This window comes from Procambarus clarkii, chromosome 61 (genome assembly GCF_040958095.1).
Source record: "Procambarus clarkii isolate CNS0578487 chromosome 61, FALCON_Pclarkii_2.0, whole genome shotgun sequence".
Classification (NCBI taxonomy): Eukaryota; Metazoa; Arthropoda; class Malacostraca; order Decapoda; family Cambaridae; genus Procambarus; species Procambarus clarkii.
Genome location: NC_091210.1, coordinates 12,309,849 through 12,329,637, shown reverse-complemented (window position 1 = coordinate 12,329,637; position 19,789 = coordinate 12,309,849). Strand labels below are relative to the sequence as shown.

The 19,789-nt window shown below is 44.5% G+C and overlaps 1 protein-coding gene across 8 annotated transcripts in view; it reads left to right on the top strand.

The window, feature by feature from the left end:
• The window catches only part of LOC123774381 (mitogen-activated protein kinase kinase kinase 11), a 118,719-nt gene that overhangs the window by 1,375 nt on the left and 97,555 nt on the right, over positions 1-19,789 (top strand). For all 8 annotated transcript variants that reach the window (XM_069307798.1, XM_045768600.2, XM_045768598.2 and 5 more), the window contains exons 2-3: positions 3,994-4,170; positions 5,963-6,437. In XM_069307798.1, coding sequence (XP_069163899.1) covers positions 3,994-4,170; positions 5,963-6,437 — 652 coding nt within the window. The remainder of the gene's footprint in view (positions 1-3,993; positions 4,171-5,962; positions 6,438-19,789) is intronic.

The following is a 19,789-nucleotide window of genomic DNA, read 5'->3' as shown; positions in this document are numbered from 1 at the left end:
CTCGGATGATTCAGTTACAGTATTTTTGTTGAGAAAGTCAGTTTATCAAGTCTTCCTTGGAAAGGAAAGGAAGGTTTTCCTGATAGGAAAGTCTTTTTATCAGTCTCCGTGGTGTAGTGGTAAGACACTCGCCTGGCGTTCCGCGAGTCCTATGTCATGGGTTCGTATCCTGGCCGGGGAGGATTTACTGGGCGCAAATCCTTAACTGTAGCCTCTGTTTAACTCAACAGTAAAATGGGTATTTGGTTGTAACAACGATTCTTCGTGGGGGTCGTATTCCAGGGACCATAGGATTAAGGACCTGCCTGTAACGCTACGTGTACTAGTGGCTGTACAAGAATGTAACAACTCTTGTATATATCTCAAAAAAAAAAAAAAAGTGCTGTGTAGTTTCCAGTATGGTCACCTTTCCAAAACAATGCATGGAAATTGAGTTGAATAACATCTCATACATCTAGAAAAGTCCAGGAAAACAGAATGGTGATTGGAAGGAACGAGTTGGAATAGAATATCTGTGGGCAATTAACATTTATTTTCTTACAGCAGTCTTGAACCTGGGTCTTCCTGGTGTCATTTTATCCACACATTCTAATTTTATGAATTATTGTCTAGGTATTGTAGCCACTGGAAATGGAGTAACTTGGCCTCATAGCAACCAAATCAGCATTTATTAAAGACCTTTAAAAGTGCTATCTCCATAAAAATTTAGTATTTTAGAAGCGCCATTCCTTCCCCCGTCCCATCAAAAATCCTTATCCTGATCCCTGCCCAGTGCATGTATTTTCTAAATGGCTTGACACTTTCCTCAGATTCCATTCCCTTCCATAAAAATTTAAGTTTTCAGAGTGATATTTAGATTGGAGTAAATGTTATGTTCTTTGTCATATGTCTCTTGGAAGCTTGATTATTTTGGTTATGCTGTTGCCAGTGACCTGCAGTCATCAGGATTATGACCATGGCATTACAAATGCATACTTTAATTTACCTGAGGACCACTATCTCTAGTGGTCCTAGAGATAGTGGTCTAGAGGACCACTATCTCTAGTGGTCTGAATGGGAACAAGAAGCTGGGGAACTATCAAAGATCCTCCATGCAGGGACATTTGCATCAACCCAAGTTGATGTTTCTTTTCGCTAACTTCCCGTACATACATTATGATACTATACATTTATTATGATACATATACTGTATTATGATAAATATGATAATGAAACGAATCCTTTTGCCTCGCTACTTAGCAAGTGCGTGTGGCTTGTGTGTAAGTTTGATATTTTGTTCATATAGTATTGTGTACTGTAGGCCTACTGTGCTGTATATTTTTTCATATATAGTATTGTAGGCCTTCTGTACATGTTAATATGTATTCAGTGCTTATTTTAACAACTCTTGCTGTATTTCTTATCTGTAATGCAGTAGAGTCCCAGTAGTACAGTAGAGTTCGTTCTCGGCCCACTATAGAGAATTGTGTGTTCGAATCCTGGTTGGGGCAGAAGTGGTTGGGTGCATTTCCATTCACCTAATTTATCTGTTCACCTAGCAGTAAATATATAACCAGGAACTAGTCGGCATGTTGTGGGGTTATATCCTGGGGAGGGTCAGTAATTTGACCCTGGGGAGGATGATATAAGCCTAACATGTATATATATATATACAGTATACACTGGTTGGCTGTTCCCCGACCCAATGAATTATTATTTATTAGGTACATTACCTAATAAATGTATGATAAGTTGCCTTTAAAAGAATGATAATAGGCCTAATACACTGTATTCAGTCTGGTGTGACAATAACCCAGAAGTGCAATGAGTTGATCCTGATAATCCTTTTGAAGTAAAGTACAGTATGTAGTTCTCTTTGAAATGTTATCCATAAGAAGTTGGTGTGATGTGTAGATGGAAGGAATTGACATATCACTGGGAGCCATTGTGAATGTTGTAACATCTATAATACATAGATGTTACAACATCTGCCAGAATAAATCAGTCTCTACTTTGTCCTATGATTTGTGAAGGTTTTCTCCTCCGAGTGACTGCACAAGTGTTGTTAGAGGGTGAGACATCACGGTGGTGCGTCAGTGCTGACAGTTAATTAGCTTCTTGAGGTTATCTTGAGATGATTTCGGGGCTTTAGTGTCCCCGCGGCCCGGTCCTCGACCAGGCCTCCACCCCCAGGAAGCAGCCCGTGACCGCTGACTAACACCCAGGTACCTATTTACTGCTAGGTAACAGGGACATAGGGTGAAAGAAACTCTACCCATTGTTTCTCGCCGGTGCCCGGGAACGAACCCGGGACCACAGGATCACAGTCCAGCGTGCTGTCCGCTCGGCCGACCGACTCCCCAACTAAGTAACTCCTTGCCAGCTTAGGGGAAGGCAAGGAGTTACTTAGGATGTGCAGTGATTTTACCTGTGGGTGACTTGACACTGTATTATAATATAGATGCAACAGATAATGCATTAACAAATTTCTAATTAAATCCCACGAACATGACACTCGGAGTGTCATAAGTTCATCATTGGACATCTGTTTATCAAATAGAATACTGTACATAAACGACCTGGATATGGGAATTGGTAGAAGTGCAATATTAATAAATTTGCAGAAGACATGAAGATAGTGTTATCTTGAGGTTATCTTGAGATGATTTCGGGGCTTTTAGTGTCCCCGCGGCCCGGTCCTTGACCAGGCCTCATACCCTGTACAAAGATTCTCAAACACTTCAGCAGGATCTGGATTGATTGTCGCAGTGGGCATTAGATTGACAGATGCATTTTAGCGTCCTGTGAAGATTGTTTGAAGAAACTTGTATTCAATAGAAAGGGGAAGGTTTAGGAGATGGTGTGATCAAAGTGTACACATGGTTGTAAGGTTACAACATTGGATATAGTAACAAAGTTAAGCATTTCAATCCAATTCAGTAAGAATGCAAAAAATGTATTAATGTTTGATTTAAGAACAAATTAAAAAAAAAATTAGTACAAATTGATTGGTTCTAGTTTGAAAATAGGGTTATTATTAGCTCATACCAGGCAACTCATATTGTTTCTAACCATAACACCATTATTTGTCATTATTAGTTATCTGATCTCTCTCATTTACCATTGGTCAAATCTGCTCCCAGATCCTTGTTTGATATGAGAAAACTCTTAGGATCTGTCTTTGCAGTACTTCATACAGCACTGAACTCCTTGTTCAGTGTCATACTGTATATTATGGGAACTAGTGAACATTAAGATCTGGTTTTTATATGCTATGCAGCTTAGTATTGCAATTTGCATTGGTTTTCCACAGGTGATTTAGTTCATTTTCCATCTGGAGAAAAATGACATATCATTTTCACTACCAATTTACAGACACATCTTATTACGTGTAGTTTTACCCAAAAATAGTAAAAACCAAAATTTAAAATTTTTAACATCTTTATTTTGACAATTAAAATATTTTTGTAAGAGACACCTGGATGTCAAATGTTCACCACAAATACTTCCCCAAATATTTGTGGATGTCATATTAACATGTCATTGTGATACTATACTGTATACGCAATACAATACCAGTATGCAAATGCCCTGGTGATTTTTTTTTCAAAGTGATGCAGGAATTTCCTTCTTGGAGTGTTACTGTATGCCTAACATGTGTAAAGGTATAATATTTTTGGTTGAGGCTAAATTGGATATACTGTAGGTAATTGACTTTGTATATGGCACACGTATGTAATGGGCAAATCATGAACAAATCCACAAGGGCCGTGATGAGGGTTCGAACCTACGTCCGAGAGGATCCCAGACGCTGCCTTAATCGACTGAGCTACGACTCGGTCGATTCATTTGATGCGTCACGCTGTTCATTTGATGATCATGCTATTGTGATTTCTGTGTGTTAGGCAAATCATACTTGTGATGGTTTGCATGGTACAGGTATGTAATAGACTAAAAATATTTGTGATGGTTGCATTTATTCTGTGGTTAATTTGACTTAACTCTTCTTAACAGGCATCAGTGGGGCGTACGAGTCAGAATCAAACGTGTGTGTGTACAACCCTCTATGACTACGAGGCACAGGGCGACGATGAGCTCAGCTTACGTCATGGAGAGATTATCGAGGTTCTCAGCCAGGATGTTAAAATTTCAGGAGACGAAGGCTGGTGGATCGGGAAGATCAATGGGAAGGTGAGAGAATTACAGTATTATCATCTGCTTATGGAAATGTACTCTTTATGCCTAACCTTTTGTGATGCCCACTTGTTAGACAATAAAAGTGGGAGATGTCTACTGACTCATTGTCTTTCATAGTAAGGCCAACCTCACTTGACTTTCAGTTTGGGCACTCTAACAAGAGTAGTTAAGCTCAAGTATTGGACTGTCAATACAGTGGTTCCAAGTTCAAATCTTCACTTGAACGAAAGGGGCAGTGATAGTTTTCCATTGAATTGTAAGAGTAGTGCCTGTAGGGCAACTATCCACAGACTCCATGAATGGATTGACACTCTTAACACCTCATTTTGGCCTCCTGCACTATGAGCAACCTTACCTTGGCCAAGGCTCTGGTCTTAAAAATGATAGTATAGTTGACTGGGGGAAGCAGTGCACTACAGATCCTTGAATGTGATCTGTACAAGATATATAACATGGTATATATGCATTATGCTCTAGTTATTTTTATGGTGTTTAACAAATGTAGAAAAGGAAGTTTTAAACCACCAGTGTCCAGATGGACAGCTGTCCAAACAAGGAATTCTTTACTGAAGACAAGGGCAAATGAGATTTGTTAAATTAAACTGAAAATTAAAATAGGTTGAGTACAGCAATATTTACAGATCTGTTTAACACTAGGTACCACAATTGGTACCACACATGTGGTACCAGTTGTTAGTTTACCATTATACTAGTGTATAAACTAATCCTGATGGGCTATACCAGTAATGTATATTATTTTATTTCATTTAATTTTCAGAGAATAAGATTAGAGGTGTACAGATACAATGTATACATTATTGGTATCGGGGTGTTTTTGCAATATTAGTACAATTTTATTTGAACTTTGATATACTGTACAGTATATATAGAGTACAGTACTCGTTTTTTCATTATTATACAGGTGGGTAAAAAGCAAATGACACCTGTTAGCAGACTTATGGCTCTCCTTCCCACAGCTCATCTACAGTTGTACCTCACCAGTTTTGCCTGGAATACAATCTGTCAATGAGCTTACAAGCAGGTCCCTAATTATTGCTGGGTAAACGTGGGTTAAGTTAATTATCGATGACCAATCGTCTCTTCCTTCCCAGAGGGTTGAGTTATGTGCTAAACCTCACATCTCCAGAAGATAAGAGTTTTGAGAGATAATTGCAATACTGTACTGTATATGCAATTCTCAAGAGAATTGTTTAATGTCGTAGTAGTGAACAAATGGAATGCACTGTAAAGGGAAGGAGCAGAGGCAGACTCCTTGCAGTGCTTTAAATGTTGACATGACAGCCCATTTGGCTCGGGAACCCTTACACCAGTTAATTGAAGCCTTAGAAGCATGGCCAAAGAGCCGAAGCTCGACCCAACGAAGCACAATTAGGCGAGTGCTCCTGCCCCCAGCTAATCCCTGCACCCAGCCATTCATTTCCCACCTACTTCCACCCCTACCCATTTCAAGCACTCCTGCTTAACACTTGCCTAATTGTGAGTTTGCAGGGGTTGAACTTCAGCTCTTGGTCTTAACTATCAACCTAAGTTTTAAGCAGGATATCCTAAATGTGTTGCAACATTATATTTGGGTGATAATATTAGTATCAGTCAACATATTAGTATCAGTATACCTCTAATAAGAATGCCTGGCTAGATTTACTTAAAAGCTCTGTAGGGTAAGGTGATATTGAAGGAATTTTTAATAATTTAACATGTTTGCAGATAACTTTTGACTAAATTGATTCTGAGTAATACAAATGTTCTCTTAACTCTCTTTTTTTAGGTTGGCATCTTCCCATCCAATTTTGTGGCGGAGGTCCAGAACATTAAAGATGTGGAACCAATTGAAATTGACTTTAATGAGTTGGAATTGGAAGAGGTGATTGGTGTTGGGGGCTTTGGAAAGGTGTATCGAGGTTTATGGAATGGCCAGGAAGTGGCAGTGAAGGCAGCAAGGCAGGATCCGGACGAGGACATTAGTGTCACTATTGAAAATGTGCGGCAAGAGGCTAAACTATTCTGGCTACTTAAACATGAGAACATAGTTGCATTAAAGGGTGTATGTCTTGTTGAACCTAACCTGTGTCTAGTGATGGAATATGCAAGAGGCGGCTCTTTGAATCGTGTTCTTCAACAGAGAAAAGCCATAGGCCCTTCTGTGCTAACAGACTGGGCAATCCAGATTGCCCGAGGAATGAACTACCTCCACAATCAAGCCCCTGTTAAGATTATTCATAGAGACCTGAAATCTTCGAATGGTAAGTACTGAAGTTATTTTTTTTATATTGAAAAGATTTACATACAAAAGATGTACATACAAAAAATTATGGGGGGGGGGGGGACTCCATAACCCTTGAAGCATGGTATGTGATCTGATCTATGCAGCAATTTATTGGGTAGTTTAGCTTGGTTTTTTTCCCACGTCTAAAGCCCTCCCAATGGCCACTGCTTTGTTGTGGAAGGGGGAAGAATGTCTTTCATACTTTCATTATCCGAAGAGCAGTAAAGAGCCTTGTAGAGCCTCTTTCTGACCAAAAGCTGGATGATAGTTGATTATGGCCTATAAAGTTCATTTTCTGACTAAAGGATGCAATCCCGACAGTGTATACAATTTTTTGTTAGTGTCAATGATAGTGTTAAGCAGCAAGCTTTGGAACCTTGGCATGGCCGAGCCGTCATGAGGCAACAGGCAGAGCTCGGTCAGTATACAATGACTTACTGCTCAAGATATAGTAGGTGTGCATATAGTCGATCCTGACCACATGTTTAGTCCAATGATAACTCCAGACCATGTCATCCTTGTCATCCAATACCACAAAAGAAGCTGAAACTTTACATCAGTCACAACCTTACACTATCAGGAATGTTGAACATAACAACAACACTGAAAGAGGGCTTTTAAAAGCTTCTGCCAAACACACTAACATTACAAATGCTATTAATGTGACTGATGTGTGTTACACACAGACAAAAACAAAAATAATTTGCTGTGTTTAGCAAATGGTGTGAAACATTATTTTAAGTAATAATAAAAACTCTAATGCGACGTCCACCATTATTTGCCAATTTCTCTATAATATCTTTGCTTAAGCTGGCCATGAACTAAAAATCGGGCAAGCTTGTGATAATTCCAACATAATAGAATTGACCTCAGAGAGGCAAGATGAAAGCCTGCTAGCCATGTTAACGATGAATCATATTATAGAAAGCAATGTCCCATGAATACTGATGTTGAGATGATTCCCACACAGTACAAAACCTTAATTACAGATAAGATACACCCAGCTGCAAGGGGATAATAAATAAGGTGTAGTGTTGGTGTTAAACTCTGAGGTGGGTGTACAGGTAATTGAAATTATGGTGTTGAAATGCTTAGGTGGTTGTGATTAAGGTGGCAATGGCAAAAATTTGGGTGGGTGTTGCAATGATGATTGTGTATCGTTTTGGTAGGTGTAGTGAAGATGGGTTTAGTGAAAAAAACGGGTGGGTGGAGTGTAGGTGGGTTTAGTGAAGGTGTTCATAGGCCTCGTAACCTTAGTTCCCCCACAAACATGTTTAAGAAGACAAGACTTGTTATCAAGGTGCACCTGATGAAGTTTGTCTTAGAGTTCTTATCACATTTACACTAGCCTAGAGATTATTGTTTACATTAGGGAAACAAAATATAAATTTTTTTATTTTTAATTTGTTTATGCAAGGAGGGCTGAGAAGCAGAGGACTTCCGACACATGTTATCAGCCTCGAAGCTCTTTCTTTCGCATGTCTTTTTAAGCATTATCATGCAGTACTAATTTTCCCTAGAACATGGTACGCAATCTGTTTACCACCAGGTCTTCCCATTTGCTGCTGGAAGAACAGAGGCAAATAGTCAAGGATTGGTGCCGAAGCGCCCTATCATGGCCAAAATTGCTTGGGTCAATGTAATTTCAGTCTTTATAGATTAAAAATCACTGTGAAATGAACAAAATTTCAAACATTTTGATTTTTTAAGACATGGGAAGAAAAATTAGGAAAATGTCAAAACCTTAATTACATTTTTCAGGTGACCAGCTGATGCTGATATTAAAGGGAGGGAGAAATAAATTTGACAGTATTTAATGTATCAAAAGAAAAAAATGTAATGTTAGAGAAGAGAGTAAATTTGATATCAGCCTTAAAGGAAGTCCTGGAAACTGTTATGAAAAGAATTCGTAACCTAATCTTAAGTGCATTCCTCTGAGAGATAATAGCGTTCTACAGTACAGTGCCATGGTGTTTTTTTTTTTTTTTTTTATATTATTATTATTATTATTATTATTATTATTATTATTATTATCATTATTATTATTATTATTATCATTATTATTATTTTCTACCACAGACGTGGCCAGACATTTACAATGGTAACCAGCATATATACATTTTCTTGTGTCCTCCATGGAGAGGGTTAGAGATGTGTTAAACATATAGTTCAAGGGTTTATTGAACACATGGTGGTGTGAGGGCGGGTGGATATAAATTGGATAAACCTAAATTCAGAAGAGACCTGAGTAATTGTTGGGTTTGAAAATGGCGTTGATGATTGGTGGAACAAATTTCCAGGCATTAATAGATGTGCGATGGTTCAGTTGGTTCATGTTTTCAACTCCATTTCTATACATAAAGTGGCATAACTAATTGACCTCTTACAGTGTTAGAGAACTTAGTAAACACCTCCAAGGAGTACCTCTTGAGGTTATCTTGAGATGATTTCGGGGCTTAGCATCCCCGCGGCCCGGTCCTCGACCAGGCCACCTTTTTTGTTACACCATCCCCCCAGGCAGCAGCCCGTAGCAGCTATCTAACTCCCAGGTACCTATTTGTTTCTGCCTCGCACCGGGTATCGAACCCGGAACCTCAGGACTAGGAATCCGAAGCGCTGTCCACCCAGCTGTTAGGCGCCCTCAATCAGTTACCTGGTCAATCAGGGAGTAATTCATCGATCAGCAACATCTATTACCAGACCGCCAGCAAGAATGTTTGGTGTGCGTGTACTTGCGGGGGTTGAGCTCTGGCTCTTTGGTCCCGCCTCTCAACTGTCAATCAACTGGTGTACAGGTTCCTGAGCCTACTGGGCTCTTATCATATCTACACTTGAAACTGTGTATGGAGTCAGCCTCCACCATGTGGGGGTGTGGGTGTACACGTGGTAGGTGTGTGGTGATGGGGTGTAGATAAGGTCAGTGGGTGTTGGGTGTGGGCGCAGCACGTGGTTGCTGCTGGTATTGGTTGAGGAGGGGGTGGGGGTGGGGGTTAGTGTCTTGATCGATACGTGGGCCACTCCTTCACCGCCGTCCCCTCCCTGTCTCCCTCTCTCCCTACCTCCCTACCTTCCTCTCCTCCCTCACACCTCCCTCCCTTCCTCTCCTCCCTCACACCTCCCTCCCTTCCTCTCCTCCCTCACACCTCCCTCCCTTCCTCCTTCCCCCCCCCCCCCCTCCCCACGCTGTCGACCATTGGACATATATTTGACGCAAAAGACAATTGGAAAGTAGAAATCGGTACTGTTGAATTTGGACGAAACCGGAGGAGTTTTTGGTACTGATGTTGCAAATAAAACTTCACCTAACCTTAAGTAATGTACCACATGAAATTGTTTGGATGTGTGGTAATGGTGTGATAGAATACTTGGGAGCTACAAGCACTTTTGTCCCCAAGAGTGTAACACTTGTATACTGTGTTGACTATATTAACCTGCAATGTTAAATGGGATTCTTGTGTTGTGAATTGTGGATTGTACTCACTGGATTTGTGCGCCCCTTGAGGGACTTGAAGTAGACGAGGGTAGAGGTAGCCTAAGCTACTCTACTCCTCTGGTAGAAGTAGCCTAAGCTACTCTACCCCTCTGGTAGAAGTAGCCTAAGCTACTCTACCCCCCTCTGGTAGAAGTAGCCTAAGCTACTCTACCCCCTCTGGTAGAAGTAGCCTAAGCTACTCTACCCCTCTGGTAGAAGTAGCCTAAGCTACTCTACCCCCTCTGGTAGAAGTAGCCTAAGCTACTCTACCCCTCTGGTAGAAGTAGCCTAAGCTACTCTACCCCACTGGTAGAAGTAGCCTAAGCTACTCTACCCCACTGGTAGAAGTAGCCTAACCTACTCTACCCCACTGGTAGAAGTAGCCTAAGCTACTCTACCCCACTGGTAGAAGTAGCCTAAGCTACTCTACCCCTCTGGTAGAAGTAGCCTAAGCTACTCTACCCCTCTGAGGTGTATTGTAGCGTCTCAATAAACGTATTGCTTCTACCCTTTTCCTTCCCCCTCTCTCTTTTTCCCTTTTCATTCTCATTCATTCACCCCTCCTCATGCATGCCTCTCTCTTATTCCTTCGTCTTCCACTTTCATTTTCCAGCATTGCCTATACTATCTTTTCCATTCTTCTCCCTCCTCCCAAGCCTTGGCTTGTTTCTGGTTTGTGTCACCCTCCTCAGGAGCCGCCCAAGACCTCCTGCCATGTGTCACCCTCCTCAGGAGCCGCCGAAGACCTCCTGCCATGTGTCACCCTCCTCAGGAGCCGCCGAAGACCTCCTGCCATGTGTCACCCTCCTCAGGAGCCGCCGAAGACCTCCTGCCATGTGTCACCCTCCTCAGGAGCCGCCCAAGACCTCCTGCCATGTGTCTCCCTCCTCAGGAGCCGCCGAAGACCTCCTGCCATGTGTCACCCTCCTCAGGAGCCGCCGAAGACCTCCTGCCATGTGTCACCCTCCTCAGGAGCCGCCGAAGACCTCCTGCCACATGCCGTTGTCACGCCAACCGCCGTCTCCACGCTCGATTTCTAACACTATATAATCTCTTGATCATAGGTTGGGTGGGGTAGGGTTTGAGGGTATACCTGTCGTATATTACTGAGGATCAATGGCCCCGTGGCCCGGTCTCTGGCCAGGACTCCTCGTTGCTGGATTGGTCAATAGGCTGTTGGACGCGGCTGCTCGTAGCTTGACGTATGAGTCACAGCCTGATTGATCAGGTAGCCTTTGGAGGGGTTTATGCAGTTGACTCTTGAACACTGTGAGAGGTCGGCCAGTTATGTCCCTTATGTGTAGTGGAAGCGTGTTGAACAGTCTCGGGCCTCTGATGTTGATAGTTCTCTCTTGAACACTGTGAGGGGTCGGCCAGTTATGTCCCTTATGTGTAGTGGAAGCGTGTTGAACAGTCTCGGGCCTCTGATGTTGATAGTTCTCTCTTGAACACTGAGGGGTCGGCCAGTTATGTCCCTTATGTGTAGTGGAAGCGTGTTGAACAGTCTCGGGCCTCTGATGTTGATAGTTCTCTCTTGAACATTGTGAGGGGTCGGCCAGTTATGTCCCTTATGTGTAGTGGAAGCGTGTTGAACAGTCTCGGGCCTCTGATGTTGATAGTTCTCTCTTGAACACTGAGGGGTCGGCCAGTTATGTCCCTTATGTGTAGTGGAAGCGTGTTGAACAGTCTCGGGCCTCTGATGTTGATAGTTCTCTCTTGAACATTGTGAGGGGTCGGCCAGTTATGTCCCTTATGTGTAGTGGAAGCGTGTTGAACAGTCTCGGGCCTCTGATGTTGATAGTTCTCTCTTGAACACTGAGGGGTCGGCCAGTTATGCCCCTTATGTGTAGTGGAAGCCTGTTGAACAGTCTCGGGCCTCTGATGTTGATAGTTCTCTCTTGAACATTGTGAGGGGTCGGCCAGTTATGTCCCTTATGTGGAGTGGAAGCGTGTTGAACAGTCTCGGGCCTCTGATGTTGATAGTTCTCTCTTGAACACCGTGAGGGGTCGGCCAGTTAGTATTTGTTTCATTCCGTCATCCCTTACCCCCTCCTTCATTTTCCCCCTCCCTCTCACCCCTCCCTCTCACCCCTCCCTTCCACTTCTCTAAATTCCCTCACCCGTGGTCCTCTTCCTCTCACTGCTCCGCCACTCCCCGTGCCATAAACTGGAAGGTATGTATATTTGATGAGGTGATTACTACTAGCCCCTGTCCCCTGTAATTATCTTGGCCGCTGCTACGGGTGCTTGCTGCTCATCTCTGAAGGTTAGGTCGTCTAGGCATTTTTAGTGCTACAATTTCCACTACGTCACCCTCTAGCAAGATATCGGCCACGCCGCTCTAGAGGAAGATATCGATCCTGCTTTTACTGCTGCTCGGTACTCAATTTGCCTTTTAGAGCAAGAGAGAATTCTAAAACAGGACTACAGGACTGAAGGGATGTATAGAGAATAAAGGAGAAACTATGCTGGAATATCTTGGGTGTAACGATAACGATGGATTCCTGCAATCAAGAGTCCTTTTTAGTGGCACTGGAATACAGAATCTGCCCTCATGCCTGACTCCTGTCAGTCTATCATAAAATGTTAATATATTTGAGAGTACTGTTAAGGCTCATGCCAGAGAGAGCAGGATACAGGAGTTTCTAGGTGGATATGTTTGGAGACAGAGAAGGAGTAGCTGGAGTGTCGTCAGTCAGTCCACACGGTTTAACCTGTACATCTTTCCTCAATCTTTGACGGCTTTGGTTACATTTATTAAACAATTTACAAGCATGAAAACTTGCCAATCAACTGTTGTTATTGTCATAAACAGCCTCCTGGTGCTTCCGAGCTCATTAACTGTTTAATAATTGTAAACAAAGCCGCCAAAAAATTGAGAAAAGGTGTGCAGGTTCGTAAGTACTTGCGTAACTGCTTCGTAAATCTGACCCCAGGGGACACCCAGTATCTGGGGGAGGCCGGGGGGGGGGGTGAGTAGACAAGTGCATAAGGGATATTTTTAGACTGGACGTGGAACACACACACACACATACATTCACACACACACACACACACACACCCACCGTACGTATCAGATGGAAGGTGAGATAAAAGCGTGCAGGGATTATGGGTAGTGTCCGCCATGCTCCTTACTGGACAGTTCATTTGGGCGTGGGGGAGATATCGACAGGTGACATTATTAGATGGTCTGGCATACAAGTAGAGGGCTCCGGCGAGGGGAATCTTCCGGGGGCAGCTGGTGTTGTGGCCTAGGTGAAGCGCGCGCCTCCCGCCATGAATAGTAATGAGGGGTATGTTCAGGCGCCACCTGGACGCTGCCTCTTCCAGTCCCTGTGGCTCCTACACCCCCTAGGGTAGGAGGGGGGGGGGTAGAGTAGTGACACCCCCCTGTGGCTCCTACACCCCCTAGTGTTGGAGGGGGGGGGGGTAGAGACACCCCCCTGTGGCTCCTACACCCCCTAGTGTAGGAGGGGGGGTAGAGTAGTGACACCCCCCTGTGGCTCCTACACCCCCTAGTGTAGGAGGGGGGGGGGGGTAGAGTAGTGACACCCCCCTGTGGCTCCTACACCCCCTAGTGTAGGAGGGGGGGTAGAGTAGTGACACCCCCCTGTGGCTCCTACACCCCCTAGTGTAGGAGGGGGGGGGGTAGAGTAGTGACACCCCCCCTGTGGCTCCTACACCCCCTAGTGTAGGAGGGGGGGGGTAGAGTAGTGACACCCCCCTGTGGCTCCTACACCCCCTAGTGTAGGAGGGGGGGGGTAGAGTAGTGACACCCCCCCTGTGGCTCCTACACCCCCTAGTGTAGGAGGGGGGGTAGAGTAGTGACACCCCCCTGTGGCTCCTACACCACCCCTGTGGCTCCTACACCACCCCTGTGGCTCCTATACCACCCTGTGGCTTCTACACCACCCCTGGGTCAGAACTCTGGCTTGACTAGGTGTTTCTAAACTGAGAAAGGCATTTCTAACTGTTCCCCGGGTTAGGCTATAGTTCAGGAGACGAGGCCAGTTATGATAGCTGAAAGTTCTCTAAACCAAACACAGGCTATTGACAACTAACTACAGGAATCTTAAAGGGTAAAGGCCATTGTAGTGGATATAATTCTTGCGCATAGTGTAACATCAGAAACTCAGCTAAGCTCACAATGATGTCTTTTTACAGATTTACACAACTACATTTTCATGATAATTTACATCGTGAACATGTGGGATGGAATCTGCAGCTTGTCATACATTAAAATAAATCTTTAACAGGTACAGACTTGTAACAAGGCTGACACCTGAATCGGAATGACTTGATGTAATCCATGACAACGGGTTAAGGTAATCCCATTTAACTATTTCGGAAAGAAGCAGTAGGGATATGTGCACTACGTACAAAATACTCGGGAGAATAATCAAGGTGGGTGATAGTTTGGAAACGTAAGTATAATCAACAATTGGAATGCACCAAATGAAGCCGTGGAAACCACCACGATCCACAACTTGAACGTAGATTTACAATTGCATCAGGTACTAAAAGCTATCGGCCGAGCGGACAGCACACTGGACTTGTGATCCTGTGGTCCCAGGTTCGATCCCAGGCGCCGGCGAGAAACAATGGGCAGAGTTTCTTTCACCCTATGCCTCTGTTACCTAGCAGTAAAATAGGTACCTGGGTGTTAGTCAGCTGTCACGGGCTGCTTCCTGGGGGGTGGAGGCCTGGTCGAGGACCGGGCCGCGGGGACACTAAAGCCCCGAAATCATCTCAAGATAACCTCAAGATAAGCTATTGGGTAGAGCATAAGAGGTATTGATAGGGAAGCACAAGATCACCTTGCAGTTCTCTGAGCTTGTACACCGCGCTTGGATCAAATATTGACCCCTTGCCAGTTACACAGTTCCTGGATATCCACTATACACTTCAACCTTCCAGGCCTCGTGACCATCCATTCATGGCTGGGACGCCGCTAACAGCCATGGGACTGGTGGTGTCTCACTAGTCAAGCCTGGCCTCTGGCCGGGCTTGGGGAGTAGAAGAACTCCCGGGCTTGGGGAGTAGAAGAACTCCCAGAACCCCATCAAGCAGGCCGGGCTTGGGGAGTAGAAGAACTCCCAGAACCCCATCAAGCAGGCCGGGCTTGGGGAGTAGAAGAACTCCCGGGCTTGGGGAGTAGAAGAACTCCCAGAACCCCATCAAGCAGGCCGGGCTTGGGGAGTAGAACTCCCAGAACCCCATCAAGCAGGCTCCTCAGGCCCTAAATATCTTCTGGAGAGGGAGCCCAAGCCGACCTGCTGATGGTATCCGATCACACTATAACAGATGAAATAACACTGCTCTTGAAGGAGGGCAGTAAACAAATCGCAAGCAATGTATAGAGCTGTAGCTCTATAGTTGTTCGAATACTCTTCCTTGACATCATAACTACATACCTTAAAAGGGTTTGGAGAGCTGTTCTACTCCCCGAGCCCGGCCTGGGGCCAGGCTCCACATAAACAACATAATCTATGCACCACATCATCCTTTGCACATACTACAAGGATTTTTCTGAGTATCAACTGGAGTACACGGTAGACCTAATTGATAACCATTTTCAGTGAGCCACATAAACTTGTTCCCCGACGAAGGCAAGTTGCCCTATTGAACAAAATCTTGATCAAAGTCATACACCAAATGCTGTCAAACCTCACTAGGTGTGTTGTACAAGAAACAGGATGAACCTGGGAATTGTTAAAAGACCTCCCACCTAACACACCGAAACTACGACGTTGGTACAACGTTCCAACATGTTTTAACACCTCCTAACTAGTTATAACAACCAATATAGCAAGTTGTAACAACGTTCTAATACGTCATAAACACGTTAAGCCAAGATGTAACAACTTTACTACAAGTTGTAACAAGAGGAAAATAGAGACAGTTAAGGTTTGTGTTTCCAGGGGCTCACTTCTTTCAAACAATAGGTATTAAATCATTAAGATGACAAGTCACAATAACGTGGCTGAAGATATCAAGACTAAACCACACGCCAGAAGATGAGGAGACGAGGATGTTTGGGTCCGTGCTGGACTATTATAAAGTCTGTTGTGATACTGGACTTGCTAATGGTCGAAGACGGTCCCAAACTTTGTCGTCTCCTCAGGTTCTGGTGTAGGGTTCAGGAGTCATTAATGGTAGGCTTACACTTTGAGACACCAGTAATATCTAAAGTGGAATATTGTCGCACATTAACTACCCTATTCAAAGCTGAAGAACTGCTGGCCAAGAGTAGTTGCTGACAACCTTGTCTAAATCTATTTAAAAATACATATAAAATTATTAGATGCATTATAATCTTCATCTTGAAAATATTCAAGTAACTGGTACCAAATCTTTACACTGAAGTAATTCATTACGAGATCAAGAGGCATGGCAGGATGTGCAAAAGTTGCCCCTTTGAAAAGTATTGGTGCAAATAGTACTGTACCAGACAATTACGTAAACATTAAGGGCCCAAGGCTTTTCAAGGATAGGCTATAACTAGCCTATCCTACCCTCTTTTGGCATTCAAGAGGGAACTTGAACGCCTCTTATGGATACACGATTAACTGGGCTGTGATTATTAAGTTAGACTGCGTGCAGCGGTGTCCAACAGTCATTTTGATCAGACATTCCACCAGCTTTGGTTGATCTTTAGCTTTGGTGGCTATGTGGTTTTCAAATAATGCATTCCCTATTAATCTGCCTCCTGTAACTATTTCTGCTACACCCTATCAAATTACGCACTTTCTCCACGCTTTTCTGCTTCTCTTGTCTCTCTCTCCCTTAATTGTCTATTGAGCAAAGGAATTATGTTGTATTTCTTCAATTTTCTTCATTAAAATGAACAGTTTTGCAGTAGCTGCACATGTGAATTGTCATGTCATTTGATGTCTTGTCCCCTCTTAATGCTCTTTCCCATTGATGTTATAAGTAGGTTCCCACCTTCGTGTAGTGACCTCATCTTTAATATGTACACCCCAATCTTGTGTTATAAGTAGGTTCCCACCTTCGTGTAGTGACCTCATCTTTAATATGTACACCCCAATCTTGTGTTATAAGTAGGTTCCCACCTTCGTGTAGTGACCTCATCTTTAATATGTACATCCCAATCTTGTGTTATAAGTAGGTTCCCACCTTCGTGTAGTGACCTCATCTTCAATATGTACACCCCAATCTTGTGTTATAAGTAGGTTCCCACCTTCATGTAGTGACCTCATCTTCAATATGTACACCCCAATCTTGTGTTATAAGTAGGTTCCCACCTTCATGTAGTGACCATCTTTAATATGTACACCCCAATCTTGTGTTATAAGTAGGTTCCCACCTTCGTGTAGTGACCTCATCTTCAATATGTACACCCCAATCTTGTGTTATAAGTAGGTTCCCACCTTCGTGTAGTGACCTCATCTTTAATATGTACATCCCAATCTTGTGTTATAAGTAGGTTCCCACCTTCGTGTAGTGACCTCATCTTTAATATGTACACCCCAATCTTGTGTTATAAGTAGGTTCCCACCTTCGTGTAGTGACCTCATCTTCAATATGTACACCCCAATCTTGTGTTATAAGTAGGTTCCCACCTTCGTGTAGTGACCTCATCTTCAATATGTACACCCCAATCTTGTGTTATAAGTAGGTTCCCACCTTCATGTAGTGACCATCTTTAATATGTACACCCCAATCTTGTGTTATAAGTAGGTTCCCACCTTCGTGTAGTGACCTCATCTTCAATATGTACACCCCAATCTTGTGTTATAAGTAGGTTCCCACCTTCGTGTAGTGACCTCATCTTTAATATGTACACCCCAATCTTGTGTTATAAGTAGGTTCCCACCTTCGTGTAGTAACCTCATCTTTAATATATACACCCCAAGCTTGTGTTATAAGTAGGTTCCCACCTTCGTGTAGTAACCTCATCTTTAATATGTACACCCCAAGCTTGAGGCTTGGTGTGTGACCCTCTCCTTCAGCTCTTAGTATGTACTCACAACCCACTAATGTCGGGGTCGCGTGCTCATATTACGCCTCGTTTTGGATTAACGACCGGACTAATGATATTGGTGAGGGCCCCCTCTTCCTCTGGCCAGCTGTCGTGTGGTTTTAGTACTTGTCGCCTGTGTCCACCTTTGCTTTCTGTGTTTCGTCACCCTTTGTTGTCTTATTTTATTTTCCTGTGATTAGAGTCTCCCAAAATTTGTCCTAGCTCCCCCGTTTTCTTTACCACGGTATCAACTTTGAGCTAAGTCTCACACCAGCTAAGTTTCACACTTTGGACTTAAGCTAAGTCCCACACCACCAGGGCAACGGACGTTGCCATGGTGGTGTGGGTGGCTGCCCCATGTTTCATGGGGTGGTGGTGGTGTGGGTGGCTGCCCCATGTTTCATGGGGTGGTGGTGTGGGTGGCTGCCCCATGTTTCATGGGGTGGTGGTGGTGTGGGTGGTGAAGACCGAGACACGCCTGGAATCTAACGCCACCTTCATTATCTTATCACATGTTGTGGCAGGTCCCCAGGCAGCCGCCTCTTATCACAGCTGCCTTGCCCTCCTCCCCCATATGTCAGGCTGGCCTCTGGCTCCCCTCCCTCCCTCAGGCTGGCCTTTGGCTCCCCTCCCTCTCTCAGGCTGGCCTTTGACTCCCTCCCTCAGGCCGGCCTCTGGCTCCCTCCCTTCCTCAGGCTGGCCTGTGGCTCCCCTCCCTCCCTCAGGCTGGCCTGTGGCTCCCCTCCCTCCCTCCCTCAGGCTGGCCTCTGGCTCCCCTCCCTCCCTCAGGCTGGCCTGTGGCTCCCCTCCCTCCCTCCCTCAGGCTGGCCTGTGGCTCCCCTCCCTCCCTCCCTCAGGCTGGCCTGTGGCTCCCTCCCTCAGGCTGGCCTAGTGCTGTACCACCATCTCCAAGCCTTGTGCCCAATATTAACCAACCATATACTGCTAGACTTAGGCTAGGCTTACAAGTACCTCTGGGAGTGTACTCCACCTGCTGACGTAGACTTGACAACAAATGTAGACTCTCTCAGCAGAACTCTTCACATACTTCGCGTCGTTATATAATTGAATGCGAAAAATCGCGGTATTCCGAGATAACGATAAATGGGGTTCAAGAGATGTGTTTGGGTTGAGATTATACGTCACGTTGATGTGGTTCTTACTGCACGTGTAGAGATTATGTATGTATATGAATATGTATACTCACCTGTGTGTGTATATACGTGTATGTGTACCCGAGGTGTGTCGTATGATAGGTTAGCTCACTGTCGTTCAAGTTTGTGATCTTTTTGTCTGGAAAGGGGAGCCGGTCGGCCGAGCGGACAGCACGCTGGACTTGTGATCCTGTGGTCCTGGGTTCGATCCCAGGCGCCGGCGAGAAACAATGGGCAGAGTTTCTTTCACCCTATGCCCCTGTTACCTAGCAGTAAAATAGGTACCTGGGTGTTAGTCAGCTGTCACGGGCTGCTTCCTGGGGCTGGAGGCCTGGTCGAGGACCGGGCCGCGGGGACACTAAAGCCCCGAAATCATCTCAAGATAACCTCAAGATAACCTCAAGATAGTTTTGTTATTTTAATGCTTTACTTCAGTGCCACTTGTTACGCTAACTCTCAAGTTGTGCGCGCATGCGTGCGTGTGCGCAAGCGTAATTGTTGAGAGAGGGAGGAATAGGGGGTGTGAAGCGGTGGATAGGAGGGAAGGTTAGGAGGGAGCGTGCTAGGCTAGGCTGACGTCTCCACCAGACCTCACCCCCACCCCCCAGTGGCTCTCATTACCTGCTGCTTAGTATGCTGCTCGCCTTGAGTTTACCTGGAGTGGGCTGGTGGGGGTATATTTCAACCTCTTCAGCCACCGCCTTGAGTTTACCTGGAGT